A 19,114-nucleotide genomic window follows, 5' to 3' on the forward strand; every position below is an offset into this window, starting at 1 on the left:
ATTACGGTAACAGGTGCTACGTCTCAGGGTCTCACCTGCTTGGGGTCATCGTAGAAGACACCGATGGCGTTCAGCTTTGGCCCAATGCTGCAGCTCTCAGTGTAGGTTGCACCGCAGTCCTTGTATGGTCCCTCTTTAAACTTATAAGCAATGGTGACATTTCTAATTGGAGGCGGCCCAGTCTTAATGACAATGTCTGACAGGACCCCCGAGTACAGCAGTAAGCTCCCCACCGTCACAACCAAACACAGCAGAAGGACAATTATCAGCAGCAGCAGAAATAAATCGGACATGGTCTCTCAAAGCGGTACAATAGCTGCAGACACCGCAAAATCTGGGGCTAAACGTCCTCCTCCGGGTCACTCTCACACCGACGCTGTCGTCCTAATGGCTCAAATGACACGGCACAAGAATCGGGACTATTCAAAAGTCAGTGCTGAATTGTTGTTGGAGGTTTTTTAAGCCGAAATAGCTACACGAAGTCCAAGCACAGCGGAAAGCTAGTTATTTCCCCAAACAAAGGTACACGCTTCCCGGTCAGACCAATCTTATTCACCTCGGGGGGATGCGTTTATGTTTTATTTAAAGGACTTGTTGGTATTTGTAAATTACGTCGGTAAAATATCAAATAACCGTATAACACGTAATACTAAATGAATATTACTCCTACTGAGCTTCGAAAATCCTGCTTGGACGCAAAGAAATACTCATTATTATCAATAGCACCCCCTTTCTATTAATATGAACAAGTCTAAAAAAAAAAAAAAGATTGATCAATAAAAAACTGAAATCACTTTCAGTATCTTGTATGTTTAGTATTTTTAGCTATTCACGGGGGCTACTTTTAGTGACAGTGTAGTCAAACATTACTGCTTCATAGTGTGACAACGTTCAGGAAACGGTGTAAATTTAAAAATACTCAGCCATATAAAAATACATGTAAGCAGAATTTGGTGGATATTATTATTACAGTATGTGCAGGCATACCAGAACAAGTCTGGAGTACTATTTGGGACAGGAGTGGTGTGACAGAAAAAAAAACAAAAAACAGATGCACTGTTTTCCCGCTTTTCACAGAAAACTACCAAAAACAACACAAGATGATGCGTACACTCACCATCAGATTAGATCCTCAAAGCTTATTTAGTTCCTGGGACCAGAGACACAAACCATGTTTAATCTCCTCAGTGCTATCAGCTCTAAACCACTTAGATCATGAGCATGAAGTGTGACAAGTTATCATTGTTTGGCAGATCAATGTGCTGCAGCCAGTTTTGGTGTATTGTTCCATTTCAGTCAGCTGCATTTTGGAAAGCATCTAATTTATCACGGACTGTTCACATCACATCCTGTTTGCTAACTCTTTTTGTTCCTAATTTTATTTATTTACTAGATTCATGATTATAAGCAGATAAATGCTGATTATATTTCAAAAGCTAAGCTTTCTTCGTTATTTCAGCAAACATCTTTTGTGTACCTGTCTCATGCTATTTTCAAGTGCTACTGATGGAAATTTTGTGATATAGTGCATTAAGATATATGATCAACATTGCTGAAATAAAGGCAGCTACATAAAAATGTGTGCTGCTATCTACTGAAATAAAAATGTTAGTTTTAAACTACACGGAACAGACAATAAAACTAGCACAAAGGCACAATTTCTATTTCCTTGGTGATGTGTTAAATAATAAATTGTGCATTGGACCTGTAGAGGATTTCTATCCTCCTCACGTATTTTAACACAATTCATGCCATAATGTATTATCAATAAAAACTCTATTATAACCCTGCAAAAAAGAAAATCCAATCCTTTAAGTTTCAGGAGCAGAGAACTCTTATACAGTCATTCAAAGCTGCGTCTGTTCTTTGTGAGGTGAAACCTTCCCCAAAGCTATCACGTCATATTTCTCCTGATTTATTTAAATCAGTTCTAATTATCATGTAATACAACTTTAACGTGAAATTCTGTGCTTTTATGTCAGCAAAAGCAAAAACTATGATTCACTGTTCATAGCTAGAGATCTTAAGATATTTAAGAGTTGTTGTTCTTTTAACCATCAAGTGCTGTTATTAAATGCTCATAAATGAGTCTCCAGTCTCGAAATATATATTGTTTCCTTTCCTTTAGAGCTTACACTAATCAGTGCTGTCCCTCATTACAGGATTTGCCAGGAACAAAGATCGCTGTGTTTAGCCTGAGCACTGTGATGTGATTTTCCCAGGCTTACGATACAAAGAAAAAAATGTAAGTTCTCTAACATTGCCTCAAATGACAGAGCATATTAAAACACTACATTATTATGGTGATATTAAACTAATGACAGGACATGCCATTTTATACAAGACCTGGAAAAGAGAGGGAGTCAATTAAACAAAAAAATTAAATGAAACCATCAAAATCCTTTTTATTGTTTTACAGTTTCAAAGCTGATAAACAAGGTATTTTATGAGAATTGTTAAATTGGTAAGCATTTTAAAATATAACATATGAATGACATATTCATCCACCACTTTCAAATGTAACAAGCACTTTTTTAAGACTGTGCCCTAGTGTAATAACTAATTTATTAGGATTAACAGTAATGAGATTTTTTCATCTGTAAATAGAAAAAAAATGAAAATAGGAAGATTCAAACATTTATTATTATGTCAGTAAAGACGTATTACTCAGAGTCATCTGAAGTATCATCCTGGTCCACATTCTCCACTCTGTTAACCTTCTTAATTCCCTGAGAGTCACTCTCCTGGGCCTGCACACAATAACAGCACACACATGGTAAACATTATTATTTGTGAACACGCATGCATGAAACAGCATTAATGGTAGAGAATAAATACAGTGACTATATGTAAGACAGAGTTACATAGTTATACAGTACACCGCTTCCCTGTTAACCGTCTCAGCCACTAATTTTTAGCCTGCTAGAGGATGACGGTCATCTTATCGGCCCCACTGCTCTACAGTTTCAACTGTCTGTTAACCGACCAGTTAATACTTCTAAAAGTAAGTATAGTGCATTGGAGGGGGGAGGGGCTTGTGTTTTGTTTTATTTTTACCAGTTTTCAGATCCCAAAAAGTTCTTTTTTTTGTTTAATAACTATTCAAAAACCAACAACAAATTGTAATATATATACACCACTGCCCACTTTATTAGGTACACCTTACTAATACCACATTGAACTCAAGGTGCTGCGCATTTCTCAGAGATTGTGGTCCATATTGACATGACAGCATCACACAGTTGCTGCAGATTTGTTGGCTGCACATCTATGATACAAAAATCTATTTCTCTTTTAAAGGTGCTCTATTGAACTGAGATTTGGTGTCTGTGGAGACCATTTGAGTGCAGTGACTTCATTATCATGGTTCAGGAAATCAGTTTTGTGATATGGCACATTATCCTGCTCGAGTATTGCTGTTGACCATGTCCATCTCTTTATGATGATGGTCAGCAGTAATAGTCAAGTAGGCTGTGATTTTTAAACAACGTTCAGTTGGTACTAATTTGCCTAAAACACCACCAGCAGCCTGAACTGCTAATATGAGGCAAAATGGATCCATACTTTTCATTTTGTCGACACCAAAGAAAGACCCTACCATCTAAATGTTGCATTTGAAATCAAGACTCATCAGCAATGTTTTTCCAATCTTCCATTGTTCAATTTAACTGAGCCTGTAAAACTGGTGTACCTAACAAAGAGTGTGAGTGTATAGGCAACAAACGTCTAAACTGCAACAAGCCTTTGGAGTGTCAGCCCAATTCATGTTTTATCTTTTACTAGAAATTACAATTACCTCATCTTCTGTCTGCTCCTGTGGAGGTGGTGAACGCTCCAGCTGCTCCTCCTCCTCCTCCTCATCATCATCGTCTTCTTGTGACCTCTGAGAAAGAATCTCCTCCCCCTGCAGGGTAAATCATATCATTCTTTTAAGTCTATGATTTTAAATGTATTAGGAATTAAAACAATAATGTTTAATAATATTTTACCTTCAGGTTGCGATTCTTCAGATTACCCATCCAAAAGGCCTCCTGACAGTTGTTGAGCGTCAGCATGGCCTTCACTCTGTATACAAACAGCTCGAGGCTCTTCTTCAAGGCTGGCACGTGGTTGGTTAAGCTGGTATCCTGATGCATCTGAGCACCAATGTATTATAATCAGTTAAAGAAATCCAGAGGATAAAGGTGAAGACTACACAGACTCTGTCTTTTCTTCAATTTAACAGAAATAATCAAATTACCTTAGAATGTCCACACATGTGATGGAACAGCCGAGTGCTGAGCTGGAAGGTCTTCAGCAAACTCTGGACATCCTCCTTGAAAGATACAAGCATCGCCATGTCTATTACAGGTTCATCAGCGTGGACAAATATTTTCCAATATGTGCTGATATATAAACTTTTCTTTGCAGAACATAACATAGAGAAAGATCCTTGGCTTAAAAATGGTCTTATCATATAGCTAGCCAGCAGAGCAGCTCAGGTTCATTGTATGCAATCCTCAAGCTTAACTGAAGGTGGGGTAAAGTTAATTAGATTACTACGCTGATGGTGTTTTTATTATTTTGCCAGTATATAAAATCATGGTTAGGGTATACTCTCCTACAGCACCACTGAGAGTTTAATAAACATGACATTGTGTAGTGTGCATGTGACGGGGGTGGGGGGGATCTGACATGAAAGTATACCGACAGCTGTGAAGTGGCTTCATAACTACCTTGTGCCTTTTGAAACTGTAGTCCAATAGCGGCATTCCCAACTTCAGGAAAGACTCCAGGAAAAGGCGGCCATACTATCAAATACAAGATTCAAATCAGTTAAGGAAAACGTTGAACAGTTAGTGAAGGTGAGATCATAGTCAGCATGCAGAACCCACTCACCTTTAAGCACACGTTGAGAACGGGCCGAGAATCAAAAACCTGCAAGGACAAAAACACACACGTGACATGGAATGGATATTAACTCCTTTTTTAAATATCATTCATTCTAATCACTTTTCCAACAGTACCGTGACCACATACTTAGCTAAAGGTCAGCAGTCAGTCAGTTTATATGTTATACCTTAACCAGGTTGACCAGGATGTGAAAGTCCCTGACAGCCAGGTTCCATGTCAGCAGTTTCTCACTCTGAGCCTAGAAGAAAGGCATACATGACTTTCTGAGTTTATGGGTCTGACTACTGTGATTTACATAAAGGAGAACATGCTGGACAGTGTGACACCTAGTGGCTGACCTCAGTGTTGTCACTCATTTTGCTAGCAGGAATCTTGCGAACAGCTTTCTCAAGCTCTGCCATCAAGACTTTGTAGAACACCAGGAATGTCTGCCTGATGAAAGAGAGAAAACCAAAGAATCAGATCTTAATCTAACAGCTTAACCAAATCACCAACAGTACAATCACCAGAGTTGACTCCAGTATGACTGAGAATCAAGAGCTAATGGTAGAGACCTACCTGCTGAGAGTGGGCCAGGAAGCAGAGCTCTCATCTTTTGATGCATTGATGAGCTCTGGGATTCCTTCAGCAGCTATTTCCTCCACTGCCTTCAGAATATCATCAACATGGTCCAGATAGATGCTACAGAGGCAGCCGAAGAAAAAGATATTGCAAGATAAAAAGATCGTGATTCTGATTTCTGAATTACCTTAGACTAAATTTGACACTGATGTGTGATGTACTTAATTTTTGGTTGCCTACTGGTGATATATTTATATGCACTCACCGGCTGCTTTGTTAGGTACACCGGCTAAACTGGTGGTTAGTGCAAATATCCAATCAGCCCAAAACATGGCAGCAACTAAACGCGTTTAGGCTTGCAGACATGGTCGAAACAACTTTCTAGATGTCACCAGTCAACAGATAACAGCAAGCTCTCTATGAGTTTGTAGGAAGGCAACAATAAATCAAATAACCACTTGTTATAATCAAGGTATGAGGCAGATCATCAATTTGCACAGGATCAGCAAAATTAGGAAACAGAAGATTGGAAGAATGTTCCCTAATCTGATGTTTCAAGATTTTTACTGCAACATTTGGATAGCAGAGTCAGAATCTGGTGTAAACAACACGAACGCATGGATCCATCCTGTTTTGCGTCAATGGTTCAGGGTTATGGTTGTGTTGTTATGGAGTGGGAGACATTTTTGGGGGGTCCCTTAGTACCAAATGAGCATCTTTAAACACCACAGTCTATCCGAGCCCTTCCCATGGTGTGAGCAATCTTTTGATGGCTCCTTCCAATAGGATTACGCACCATCTCGCAAAGCTGGAATAACCTGAATGTGGTTTCTTTTTTTTTAAATATATTTTTTGGGTTTTAATCTGATAGGACAGTGGAGAGAAAACAAGAAAGCTGGAAGAAAGATCAGGGGGAAGACATGCAGTAAATGACCAGTCAAACTGGTTTCTTGAACATGACCTGATTTCCACAATCACCAGATCCCATCCAAAAGTGCATCTCTGGGATGTGATGGAACGGGAGATTGTAGCCAACAAATTTGCCGGAGCTGTGTGATATATTGTGTCAATATAGACCAAAATCTCTGAGGAATGTTTCCAGCAACCTTGGTGAATCTGTGCTTCAATGAAGTCTAACCCAGTACTAGCACAGTGTACCTAATAAAGTGACCAGTCAGTGTATACCCAAGACTTTTAGCTGCTTTCATTTGAATTTACATTTGCACTAGAGGGCCACAAAAAATGTAGACGTACCTCAGGAGAGTGTGAAGTGCTTCATTGAATTTGGTGCCCCGCTCCTTCTCGCCACTGGCCGTCACCCAGTCCTGGTTCAAGAAACGCCGTGCAAGGGACGCTAAAACAAGAAAAATAAATAAATCAGGTCCTCACGCACTCTTTGAAAATAATTCAAGTGAATAAGTGAATTAAAATGAGGCATCGTATTAGCCCAACCAGTCTGCTCTCTGTAAGCGGCAGGATTTCCTCCTTTCTCTGACACAGTGGAGAGAAGCTGAGAGAGACACAGAGCTATGCTGAGATTTGGCACTGTGCTGCGGAAGTTGAGCAGATATTCAAAACTGTGTCTAAAAAACAAAACAGAGAAAACAAATGCATTTATTATGTTATGAAACACAAATACCAAAAATGTCTAAAATAAAAAACAGAGGAAGAAGAAGAGAAAGAGTTTCGTGGGGAATATTCTGTCAACAATAGCTTGGTCCCTGGATATCAAATCTTTTTTTTTCTTTTTTCTTTTTTTTACATGTAACAATCTACTGCAGAAATAAGACTTCTTAGTGAGAGATGAAAAAAACAAATCAAACTATTTAGAGAAGTGTCCTCTAGCAGAGTCTTAAAACTTAACCACTCACTTCACAAGCTGCTCCAGAGTCAGCTCAGCACCTCCCTCTTTGAGTCGTCCAGCAAAAACTCCCAGAGCCTTCTTCAGTAAGCTCTTCTGTGCTGGTTGACTAAATCCAGACCTGAGAGATGCATATGTATATCACATAACAAAACCCAACACCAGTCAGTCTGAGGCAAACACTTCTCAAGGCACACTGCTCTAGATGTCTTCTGAGGTAAACATCAGTGCTGCTGTTTCTCCTTACCAGCTGAAGGTAGTGTTCAGGACCTGCAGGAGCAGCTGATAGGCTGAAGACATTAAGTGGTGTTCCTCCACATCTGTTGCAGGTCCATCAACAACACCGTTGTTTTCAGATAGGATAATCTGTGAAAGAGCGAAAGCATGTGCAAGAATTTCTTAAAAACGTGATTTTCCATCTGAAGTCAAGACATTTAATGATTCGATACCTGAAAGTGGTTGTGGCAGTTCTCCAGGTGTGAGCAGAGAGCAGGCATAAGTTGGACACAACAAGAGGCAATATCCTTAGAGCTCCTTTGCTGGAGGTGGGAGAAGCCCACACTCTTATCAGTTCTTCCCTACACAGGAACATAGTTCAATAATTACACTTAAATTAAGTTAATACTGTATAAAACTATTGTTGAGTTTCAAGGACAAACAGGCTTAAATTAATTTGGTCTGAATAAATTGCTCCATGTGTGACTAGAATTCCTGCTACAATATATGAAATGTTAACCTAAAATGAGCAGTGTTTATTGTGACAGAGTATTTGTTTTCTCTAACATTGCTCCATAATGCTTGTTACTACTGTTGCTATGTTTTTTTCCATACCTTGAGGAATGGAGCTCTTTTGGCCGGGGCAGCTGTTAGACTAAACTCTAATTTGCGAAGCATATCCTCCAGGAGGAAGACGAGCTCAGCAGGGCCCAGCAGAACCTCCTCTCGCACCTTAGCAATGCAAAAACATTAGCTTGATTCAAATGGTGCACACGGTATAGTTGTAAAATACATTTAAAGCATCACACGTTTCCAAAAACGCTTATTTACCTTTGTGTGGAGCTCAGAGTCCAGCAGCGAGCGTGACAGCAGCCCACACTGCAGAACGCTCAGCACCTCCATGTCGAGCTCCCTAAAAAACGGTCTGTAGGATGCCAGGCTGACACCTGGCCGGATCTCCTTTTCCTTCTCCTTTTCTGGCTGCTCCTTGATCACAAGCAAGTTCATGTTTTAGTTTGTTTTGCTTTAAACAAACACATGAGAGGGTCGACTTTGTGAGATGTTTACCTGCTGAGTTTCATCTGCTTCTGTCGCCTCTTCAGCCTGTGAGCTGCTTTCTGAAGAATTCTTACCAGGGGCCTTCCTTTTCTTTCCTGCGCCATCTAAATAGCATAACGAGGTCAATGTTATAATGTATAACTAACATACACATAACAGAAGTATATAAACAACGTAGGCTAAAATATCCTGTTACAGGTGGACTCACCTTTCTTTATCTTATTCACAGGAACAGTGGAATTAGGTACAATCCCATCTGTACTGTCTCCATCAAAATTAGCAATAGGTGGCACATAGCCAGGTGTTCCTGAAAGTCAAAGTAAAGTAAATTGTTAGTAAAACTGACACTGCAGGGCAGAAAAGAGGGATTCTAAGTCCTTCTATTGTTGGATCAAAAACACACCTGCCAGAGCTCTCTCCAACAGTGTCTGAAGATAAGTGATGTTCTGCAGGCGAGTCAGTACTCTCATCTTCATATCTGTGTCTTTTTGTGTACAGAATGCATTTACCACCTGTGGAAAAACACACACAGCTTTAGGCTCCAGTCACGCAGGCCTAGAGACCAGCCACTAGGGGAAAAGCGATGCTGTGTGGCTGAGGCTTCAGTCACACATCTTATCTTTTCCAAATAAGTGAACTGACATTAACATGCAGTTACCTCTCTGAACCAGTTGATGGTGTGAAAGAGCAAAGTACAGAGGAACTCCCTCTCAGCTTTTGACAAGCTCTCAACTTTCTCTACTACGTCCATGTCTGTTAGGATCAGAGGGCACCCTGTAATGAAGCACATAAACACATAAGCATAAACTGCTTTATAGCCATAGTACCACACCGGTTTCCAAAAAGTATTCGTCACTCCCTCTTCCTCACCCAGAAGGCCGTCAATCTCCTCCAAGTCTCCCTGATGCCGCTTCTCCACACACAACCTCAGGAGACGGAAAAATGGGGACAAACACAGAGAAGACACTCGCCTGCTCCCACAAATACAACAAACAGGAAATATCAAATACAGTAAATACAATAAGCAAAACAGATTATTGATTTAACATTCTCTTATCATGGGGATGACTCACTTATGTGCCTTATTGACTTGATTTTGCAGCTCTCCTTTGTTTTGGATGTCTTTGGCCAGCAGAGGCATTAGGTTGATAGCAATGCCTCCCTGATCCTCATCTTCATACAATTTGTACATTGCACGGGCCGGAAAGGGAAAGGACCTGAAAAAAAACAAAAAGACAAAAAACAGGGTGGCTCAGTGATACCAATTATATAAAAATATAACTCAGTATGCTGAAAACAGTTACTACATCATCATCACTAACCCTGATATTTCCGGGCCCAGGTCCACTACAAAGTCATCCTCAAAGTCTTGAAGGACACTTTTTCCAATCATGTCCTGGGAGAATAAAGAAAATAACAGGAAGGTTTCATCTTACAAAGTACATCACAATCAGTTTTTACTTTAAAGTATAATGCGTACAGTTATTAATGTATAAAAACAGTTTTTAAAAGAAATAGAAACTACCACAAAGAAAGAAAAGAATTAAAAGTTATGTCTGAGCAAAGACATCTTTGTAATCATATCCACTAACGTTAGAATGTTAACCAGCTAAAACCTATAGCTTCACATAATGCTACTTTGGACCTCATGATGAGACAGTTAGTAAATGTAGCCTCCAGTTTGCCTTCAGTACAACATGACAAATTGCATTTGAGAAAGCCTCTTAAGCAGCAAGAGTGAGATATTCTACATATTGCAGAATAAGAGAAAAGGTTTTGTGAGTTTCTGAGACATACCTGGACCTGTGGGTCCAGAGTAGAGCTCAAAATCAGGTTGGCCAGTTCATCATAATAAAGAGCTGCAGCCTCAGGTGAGCTTTCACTGCTCGACTTCACCAGCTCCAACAGAGCCGTCACCTGCAGCGGGAAAAACAAACACAATTGCAGATCTGTGACAAACTTCAAAGAAAAGAAAAAAAACTGGTTCAACCAAAATGAAAGGGTCCAAAGTTTTACAATGTAGAAGACACCATATATTTAAATACTAGCTGATCAAACACTGTTATCTTAAATAAAACAGGCCCTGTGGCAAAGATAAAAGAATGAGATTTTAAAGAGTAATAAATAAAAAAAATCAATAGCACCACATACTATTCATTCTGCTTGTTTTAATAGCTAATACGTACCTGTCTAATTGTCTCCTGGGACAGCGACCCGCTCTGCGATTCCTTCGCTTTGGACCTGGAACAGACAAAAGAAGTTAGGGACAGAGTCTGTGATGACACCGAAACATTAAATCACAGAGTAAACAAGGCGCTTATCTAATGTTTGCCAAACAAGTTTTTACCTGAAAGCCCCCATGCTGCCTACAATCATCACAGCACCAATGATGCCAATGCGCTTGTACTTGGGCACAGTGCTGGAGAGCTGTTTGCGGATCACTATGTGCATATCATCCTGTTTGGAATAAAACAGAAGAACACAGGTCAGTAGATGAGGGACAGTAAAAAATAAAAAAAGGCAGAAAAAGTGTCCAAGGCTGGGCTGTCCAATATCTGGATCCCCTGAATGCGTGATTTTGCACCTGAATGTGAGATCCTTGCTTCTGTCCAAAGGCCAGTCTGCTCAGAAGGTGGAAAAGTCTTCGAATCTGCTGCGGAGTGAGGTTGTCCATGTAGTCCAAGATTCCCTATGTCAAATATCATGACTGGTTACAATCGGAACCAAAAACATTTTAAAAACACCGCTGCTGGATAAGAAAAGCCATCATCCGCACGCTGCTTGCTTTGTATATTTGATTTGCAGCTAAAATGTTTCGATCGCCTCATCACCTTGACAAAAACAGCATACATGGCCATTTCCGAGGGTTTCTCGTTAACCAGACCACAGAGCAGCTCCAGAGCCACGTCCACCTCTCCACCCACACCACTACACACGTGGGTCACGAGAGAGCCCACCACCTCCTATTAAAATACCACGGGGTTGAATTACTCAGAAGAATCTGTATTTAGAAACATTTACGCATGATTCAAATTATTCTCAAACTCACCTGATGGCAGTAAGAGTCAAACGCAGTGAACGCATGTCGGTACATGTGTCCTCCGAAAGGCACCACGCAGGGGTCGGGTGAGCGCACCAAACTCTGAGCTAAAGCAAGGGTGGAGGGGAAGTACCCTCGCATGACCTAAAAGAAGAACAATAATAAATACAATGAAGTATTAAAAAATAAACTGCACCGGGCTTGTGTTCTTATATTTAAGCTTCTATTTCTACAGGCTGACCCACCTGAGCGTAGTCCCTGAAGGTTCTCTGTAACAGAGCCTCTTGGATCAGTCCGTTTCTCACTTTGACCTTCAGCACTCTTTCTGCCCCCCGTCGGCTCTGGTTGGCATTGGTGGAGTGAAGAATGAGCAGCACCAGCAGATCCATGACCTAACGTGGCAAAGCACAAATATTACAAAGAGATGCCTAATAACCTTAATGTGGTGTATAAACAGGCTTCCTAAATGTCCTCCTTCAAAATATTTCCCATAATCCAACTTTGACAGCTGACATCAGTAAAGATGAGTAACAACATGGTCTAGTAGGTGCATGTATACATGGCGCTGTTTCTTTATAGCTTCAACATCAAACAAGTCACTATGACAAGCAAGAGAAATTAATTTCTGTAAAATTATCCAGATGTTATGAAGAAATGTGCTTGAAATGTTAAAAGTAACTATCCAATAGCTTTCTAATCGTGGAGACTTTTGGATGCCCGTGTTTCTCAAACTCTGATGATACAGAAGCTAAAATCACACTCGTCACCCCACAATGTTTTAAATCTGTCACTAAATACAAAATCAGCAGCTTAACTGCATAAATTATATTAATTCAACTTCTTCTTATGCATACAGCCATGAATTTTTCACCTGGTGACCCATGGCCCCCTTCTGTTTGAGAACCAGTGAATAGACCTAAGAATGTGACCAAGCAGTCAGTTAGCACTCTTTGGGAATATGCTGAACTTACCTTATGCCCATCCACCTCATCCACAGACTCTATGGCCTTATTTAAAAAAAAAAAAAAAAACAGAGAGAAAGAGAGAGAGAGGGGAAAAAAGTACATTTAAGTCACTGACACAAGCAACTGACTCAATCAGTTAAGTGAGGGCCATAAGAACATTAATTCGTTTCATACCTTGAGCCAAGCCTCAGAAATGGTTTTCTGGAATCGCACTGCTGACTTGATGCAGTCCAGTATCAACGAGATGCTGTCCTGGCTGCTGCCAGCTGCTGCCGCGGAGGCAGACCTACATCAAAAACATCAAAAACTGGATCACATCACCAACAAACCACATTTCTTACTTCAAAACTTCATGTGTGTCACATGTTTTGATACTGGGCTGTAAATGAATTGGAATGCGTGTTATCTTACCCGGCTGCCGCTTTACTATTTATACGACTCTGAGAGACTTGCAGCACAGGCGGAAGGACGCATTGCTCAAGCTCCAGCTTTTTTCGAAGATTACAGACAACCTAAAAACAGGGAAACACTTCTCATATCCATTCATTTAGTAAAATTATGGGGTGTATGGGGATTTTTAGTATTGCTTGAGCACTCTGACCTCGTATGCATCAGAGGCCGACACAGAGTGCAGGATGAACTTGACCACTATGGGGAGGTCCTCTAGCTGCACAGCAGCCAGCGTGGCCATAACAGCTCCACGGACCTGAAAAACCAGAGAAGCAACAAGTAAGAGCACATTGCTACCAGTGTACGTGTGTGTTTATATGTGCATGTGCACACTACCTCTGTCAGCAATGAAGATGCAAGGTTAAGACTAGAAAGGGCATCCAAGATGGGAACGGTCAACTGAGTCTTCTCCTGGAGTAAAGAGCTGCAGAGAGGAGTGGTATTAGCAGCAACCTTAAAACACAGATTGACCACAACACACGTGTATTAGACATTTAGTGTACATACTTCAGCTCCCTGGCAATATCATTGTGCTGGGAGTCTTCCAGTATCTCTGGCAAACTGGTGATGATGTCACGCTGAACCTCCACCGGAGCTACTGACACCAACTCCATGAGCTTTGACGCCAAATCCTGCAGGAAGATAAATAAGCACAAAAGAAGAAACATGTGATTATAGGACAAACTCAACAGGCCAGACACACCTTCAATTACAAAAGCAACAAAACCTGTCATCAAACAAATGATTACCTTAGCGTCCACAACTCTGTCTAGCCATTTGAGTTGGTTAATAATAATGCGTGGGATACTAACTCCTCCATCGCTGGTACTATGGAGTAGAGAAGACAGTTAGATTTATTTATTTCTTTTTAAAAAGACATATTAAAAGTATTCAAAATTTTAAACCAAAAAATTGCGTAGTACATCAAAATGTCAGGAAATACTGACCTATCTAACATATACTCAGGGAGCTTCTCAAGCAAGGTGTTAATGATGGAAGTCTATTAAAAAAAAGGACAGGTGATTGGGGATTTGTGGTACTGTATTTGTATTAATACATACTGCTTTTCATTTTGACTGTGCTTGTGAAAACGCAGTTTTCTTTTAGAGGTCATCACAGAAAATCTCACCTGTAACATTTCAATCCCCAACAACATCCGCAGCAGGCTTTCCTGGAATGAACTGACAGAACTGCAGCACACATGAAAACATATCAGTTTTATTAGCGTAGTCCAACTTCTAGCTGTGTCCTCCATAATTTATGGAGCTGTCAAAAGTAGCCTCTTAATGCACTGGGTGTTTATGGGATGTTTACCTGGGGTCTCCATTAGACGACTGTGGGATGCATGGAAGAAGACAGTTCCTAAACCTGTCAGTGTTCTCCATATATGACTCCAATGCTGTGATGAATTCTTGAATGATCTAAGAGATGAAAAGTAGGAACTTAGGGGGAAACGTGTTTTTGTTGTATTTTTGTGTTTACTGTAGGGTTGTTGTACGGTTTATACTCACACCAGGGTACCTGGGGCTCTTCTGAAGTTGCTGCTGTATTCGTCTCTGAACCACTACTTGGTCAACACCTGGAGGGGGATAAGACCAGATGTTGGTGAGCATCTCATTTCATTTACAGCCCTGCTTTGTTTCAAAACTGAATTGATTGCGTTTACCTATCTCGTTAGGCATGCCGCCCTGCCTCAAGGTGACACCGGCCACTCTGACAAAGTCAACAAACACACACTGATTGGTCTCCTCTGGGGCAGCTTCCTTAGACTGGCGACCAGCGCTGCGACTCTTCTTCACTTCTGAAAGCAGATATAAATCTTAAAAAAAAACAATATCACAGAAAACAGCTTCTCTCGCGGGAAACTGTGTCAACAGAGGTGCTACTTAGCTCCCAAGACTGATGAAATTTTTGTGAATATATGGAGAAATATGCCTTATACGCATACACGTTTTAAACTTACTAGGTGCTGCAGGAGCTCCCTCTCCTTTATCCACGGAGGAGCGTCGCTTTTTGCGCATCATCTGATGAAATATGAAGGACAGAAGGCTGTTAATAGCTATATTAGGCTACCATACACACACGGGGGAGTTAAAAAAGGAGGGGACGGTAACCACTGTCGCTATAATAAACGACACAGTTCAATAACTTTAACACAAACGTGCTTTTTGTCTTTAACATCATGTCGATATGAAATTTTCTGGTTGACAGAAATGTTTTTATGAAAAATGGTAGACATACTTTCACTGAGCAGACGAAGCCACGGTCGACCAAACACCGAAGTTACAAAACAAACTTCCGCGCCAAACAGCTCCGCGTCATCACTGTCGTCACACTCGCACATCCTATTGACGCCGTGCTACACAGCGAGCAACTCCATCAAAGAGTACACTGGATCAAGCTATTGCAGTGCCCCCTGCTTTCTTCTTCGTCTCTCTTAGTTTGCCGACAACATTGTCCCGCTAATATTTTAATTTATTAAGTTAATACATTATTTATTTATATAAAAAATATATATTAATAATATCGTTTTTATAAATATATTTTTTATTAAAATAAATAATCATATTTATACATGAGCCTGTATGGAACCCCACAATATTTTCATGATAATACATTAGTGTGTATTTTGACAGTCACCCGACAAAGTATTTGCATGTACATTCAGCTTTAACTGTACTTAATGTGTACTTTCTTTATTTTTTACTTTTTTGCTCTCAACTGATGACATGCAGATGCAGAAAATCAGAAAATGTGGGCTAGTTCTGAAGAAGCACCAAGGTAGGCCTGGCTTTGCACCTGGAGACGAAAGGAGGCAGGAGACGAATGTGCAATCAATACAGACAGTGTATATGTGCATATCAATTCAACATAAATCACAAGTCATACACTTTCATCTCAATGATCTACAGCAGTCTTACCATAAAATAAAATAACATTTACAAATGAATAGCTGAACATGGCTGTAATTTTTTTTATTGCACAGATCAGAAGGTATTTCATGGCTAGACTGATTTCCTATGTAATAAGGAATGATCCCTAGAACTAACACTAACACTAAATCCTTCATTGCATTTCCACGAAACAGGAAAATTAATGAAACAGGAATGAGGAAAAAGACAGTTATGACAGTAATTCAGAATTACATCATTTATCTTTCACATATGTAAGATATTACAGGCCAAAATTTATATGTGCTTCATAAAAACTGTGACAGCTATACAACAGCAAAAACTATGATAGTAAAGGGTATTACTGAAAATTACATTAAATCTCATCAAATTAGACATAACTGAGCTGATTTGACCCATTTGTTAAATAACATTTAACCAATGATTTATTTCACAGTGGTTCTGCTCGGCTAACTTTTGTTTTTCTTTAGTGTCCCATTGAAATAGTTTCCTTTGTTATATATATTTTTCCGAGTATGTGCGAGAGCTGCCCGTTTTACATAACTGCATGCTTTATGTTACAATAAGTCTATCTGCCTAATGTCCTGTTAGACCTCCTTGTTGTGCTGTAAAAACAGCTCTAACCCCCCAGGGATCATGTGCATCAGCGTTGCCCTTTGGTGTCAGGCACCGGGGGTGGCAGGAAAAGCTTTGGGTTCTCAGGGGTGTTTGGAGCAGGTTATAGCCCTGCGTAGTATACCAGCCCACTAATTTCAGGGAGTGAACTATCTTGGCAGGCAATACAAGCTCTTTGACCATATAAGGCTGGTCCAAAGAAACAGAAGAGCGCACTGTGTTGGTAGTGAAGAAGGCATCTGTTCTAACTGAAGAAAAGGGGAAGAAAAGAAAAGCAAACAATGGCTACAAGTTTTTACGACCTCACGGCCAAACTGTTGACCGGGGAGACGTTTAATTTCTCGTCCTTAAAGGGCAAAGTCGTCCTCATTGAGAATGTCGCTTCTCTCTGAGGTACGACCGTCAGGGATTACACCCAGATGAACGAGCTCCACGAGCGGTACGCCAGCAAGGGGCTTGTGATCTTGGGAGTACCCTGCAACCAGTTCGGCCATCAGGTGAGAAATTTATCCCGTCTGTCTGCACTTTGGAGCACATAGCTCTATCCCGTCAGTCTAGAAATAATATTCTGTAAGTATTTCCTGCTTTCGCCGTTAATTTATCATATTTTGCCAGAAATGGCTCATTTGAATGAAAGAGGCTGACTTATTTGTATTTAATCAAATTAGAGGAAGTTATTTCCACCCCTTATTTAAAGGTTTAGTCTTGTATAGTTTCCAAGTTTACTGGCAAGTTTTAGACCGAGCTTTAGTATAATATTAGTCAGCTTGTAAGTACAAGAGACACATTTAAATCCATAGGTTATTATTGCTGTTATTATTATTATTATTATTATTATTATTATTATTATTATTATTATTTCATATGTAGCTGAAAGCGCAAAGCATTGGTGATGAGGAAGTTGTGGCTGTGTGTGAGATTTTCGTCTTACAAACAAAAGAGTTCTTACGCAATATGAAATATACTTTAAAATGGTTAATATTTTATTAGGCGCTGATTGAACAATGACTACACAGTGATTGTTACTAGTTACTTATTGATACATAGTTATTGGTGGGATTCAAATAATTTAGAGTACTTGCTGTAGGGAACAGGGAAGTTTATATTTTCTGGTTCTTCCCGATAAGAATGAGCCAAGAGTGTGACTGTGTGATCAACAGGAGAACTGCAAGAATGAAGAAATCCTCCTGTCGCTGAAGTATGTCCGTCCTGGAAATGGCTTCGAGCCCACGTTTCAGCTCTTTGAGAAGGTGGACGTGAACGGGAAGGACGCCCACCCCCTGTTTGTGTTCCTGAAGGAAAAGCTCCCAACACCCAGCGACGACGCAACATCTCTGATGACTGACCCCAAGCTGATCATCTGGAGCCCGGTGTGCAGGAACGACGTGTCCTGGAACTTCGAGAAGTTCCTCATCGGGCCGGACGGTGTGCCGTTCAAGCGTTACAGCCGGAGGTTCCTCACCATCGACATCGAGGGAGACATCAAGAAGCTCCTCAGCCAGACGAATTAAAACCTCGTCCTAAATGCTGAAGCAGCCTGCAGCTTAGCACTATGTGTGTGTGTAGCCTTCATAACGGGGGAAACACCACTGCGCTTACAGCTTCAATAGATGCCACCTAAACTCACCACCTGTGCTCTCCTGTACGCAGTAGCTGTCTCCTGCTTTTTTTTACTAAATGAAGGAATCCTCTGAAACCAAACTGTGAGGAGGATATCTGATGAAATGTAAAAGGCAGGATTGTTTTATCTCTTCAAAGCTGCGCTGGGTGCATGTAAAGCACAGCTGTGGTGTCAAGTTTAAAGGGGATCAATAAATATATTTTTTGCAAATATTTCTCTGACTCCTAATTATATATATATTTATATATTTTCTATATATTTTTATATATATTTTCTTGTTTAAAGGTCATATTTGAGGAAATATTTTGTCAGCTTAATCTTATTAGCATATCTAAAAATACTCAGACATTTTCTGTAAAGGAGGGCTGGGTAAAGGTTATGAGTGGTAGATTATTCATCCACAGGCAAGTGTTGGCTTTGTATACAGCTACAGTACACCTGATTACTAGGTGTGTTTCCTGTGCTTACATGTAATTGTAAATCAGAGTTCCTTTTGCAAACAGTCAGCATTACTGGCAGGCAATTTAGGTTGCATCACCTGCAACCAGAGGTAATTATCTTAACACAGACAGCAGTACTTACAGCTTCAACGTGGGGGTTATATTGCATGCAATTATTCTAAACAAAGCACCTCATTGAGGACTTGAGCTTTATTACGCTTTGAATCAAAGTACTTTTAAGTATTGCATCACCTGAAACCAGAGGCAATCTGTGTGATATTGCAGTGCATGTCCAAACAAGTGAGCTTGCTGAGGCTTCCAGTCTTTATTGTAATTTGAATTCAAATATTTTTCAGTTAAAAACAAAACTGCAGATATCAGCAACAAGATAAATATGAGAACAATCATTTTTACACCTATTTAAAATAGTGTCGATTATGTACAGATCGAGTTTAAACTGCTGACATAATTTTGGGTGGAT

General features: G+C 40.2%; 3 protein-coding genes across 3 annotated transcripts in view; 1 reads left to right on the forward strand and 2 right to left on the reverse strand.

Annotated features, from left to right (window-relative positions):
- tex264a (testis expressed 264, ER-phagy receptor a) overlaps nt 1-521 on the reverse strand; it is a 72,419-nt gene extending 71,898 nt beyond the window's left edge. The window contains exon 1 of the mRNA XM_063473053.1: nt 36-521. Coding sequence (XP_063329123.1) covers nt 36-293 — 258 coding nt within the window. The 5' untranslated portion in view covers nt 294-521. The remainder of the gene's footprint in view (nt 1-35) is intronic.
- A 1,926-nt stretch (nt 522-2,447) lies between these two features.
- On the reverse strand, nt 2,448-15,918 carry fancd2 (FA complementation group D2). Its single transcript, XM_063473054.1, has 44 exons — nt 15,753-15,918; nt 15,009-15,069; nt 14,712-14,846; nt 14,557-14,624; nt 14,360-14,466; nt 14,175-14,235; nt 13,993-14,045; nt 13,795-13,873; nt 13,553-13,677; nt 13,382-13,469; nt 13,197-13,301; nt 13,007-13,107; nt 12,770-12,881; nt 12,602-12,637; nt 11,876-12,022; nt 11,640-11,774; nt 11,422-11,553; nt 11,175-11,279; nt 10,938-11,047; nt 10,777-10,831; nt 10,388-10,507; nt 9,913-9,986; nt 9,664-9,807; nt 9,461-9,561; nt 9,249-9,364; nt 8,994-9,102; nt 8,799-8,897; nt 8,600-8,694; nt 8,363-8,518; nt 8,147-8,263; nt 7,765-7,893; nt 7,563-7,681; nt 7,326-7,436; nt 6,907-7,037; nt 6,709-6,808; nt 5,452-5,574; nt 5,232-5,325; nt 5,060-5,131; nt 4,879-4,917; nt 4,716-4,790; nt 4,241-4,315; nt 3,990-4,136; nt 3,797-3,904; nt 2,448-2,750 (listed from the first exon to the last, which is right to left on the reverse strand). The coding sequence occupies exons 1-44, from the start codon at nt 15,903-15,905 to the stop codon at nt 2,664-2,666; spliced, it is 4,509 nt and encodes a 1,502-aa protein (XP_063329124.1). The 5' UTR covers nt 15,906-15,918; the 3' UTR covers nt 2,448-2,663.
- Nucleotides 15,919-16,759: 841 nt separating this feature from the next.
- Nucleotides 16,760-18,405, forward strand: gpx1b (glutathione peroxidase 1b). Its single transcript, XM_063474153.1, has 2 exons — nt 16,760-17,069; nt 17,733-18,405. Exons 1-2 carry the CDS (start codon nt 16,854-16,856, stop codon nt 18,081-18,083), a joined length of 567 nt encoding a protein of 188 aa, XP_063330223.1. The 5' UTR covers nt 16,760-16,853; the 3' UTR covers nt 18,084-18,405.
- The last annotated feature ends 709 nt before the right edge of the window (nt 18,406-19,114 follow it).

The sequence above is a fragment of the Pelmatolapia mariae genome, linkage group LG5 (genome assembly GCF_036321145.2).
Source record: "Pelmatolapia mariae isolate MD_Pm_ZW linkage group LG5, Pm_UMD_F_2, whole genome shotgun sequence".
Classification (NCBI taxonomy): domain Eukaryota; kingdom Metazoa; phylum Chordata; class Actinopteri; order Cichliformes; family Cichlidae; genus Pelmatolapia; species Pelmatolapia mariae.

Bases quoted from the DNA above. Each gene is read 5' to 3' on its own strand.
- fancd2 (XM_063473054.1), bottom strand. From the start codon at position 15,905: ATGCACATATACACTGTCTGTATTGATTGCACATTCGTCTCCTGCCTC. The intron at 13,302-13,381 runs GTAGTGTGCACA...CTGGTTTTTCAG, and splicing joins CATCTTCATTGCTGACAGAG to GTCCGTGGAGCTGTTATGGC. The intron at 4,918-5,059 runs GTATAACATATA...TTGTCCTTGCAG, and splicing joins TCCTGGTCAACCTGGTTAAG to GTTTTTGATTCTCGGCCCGT.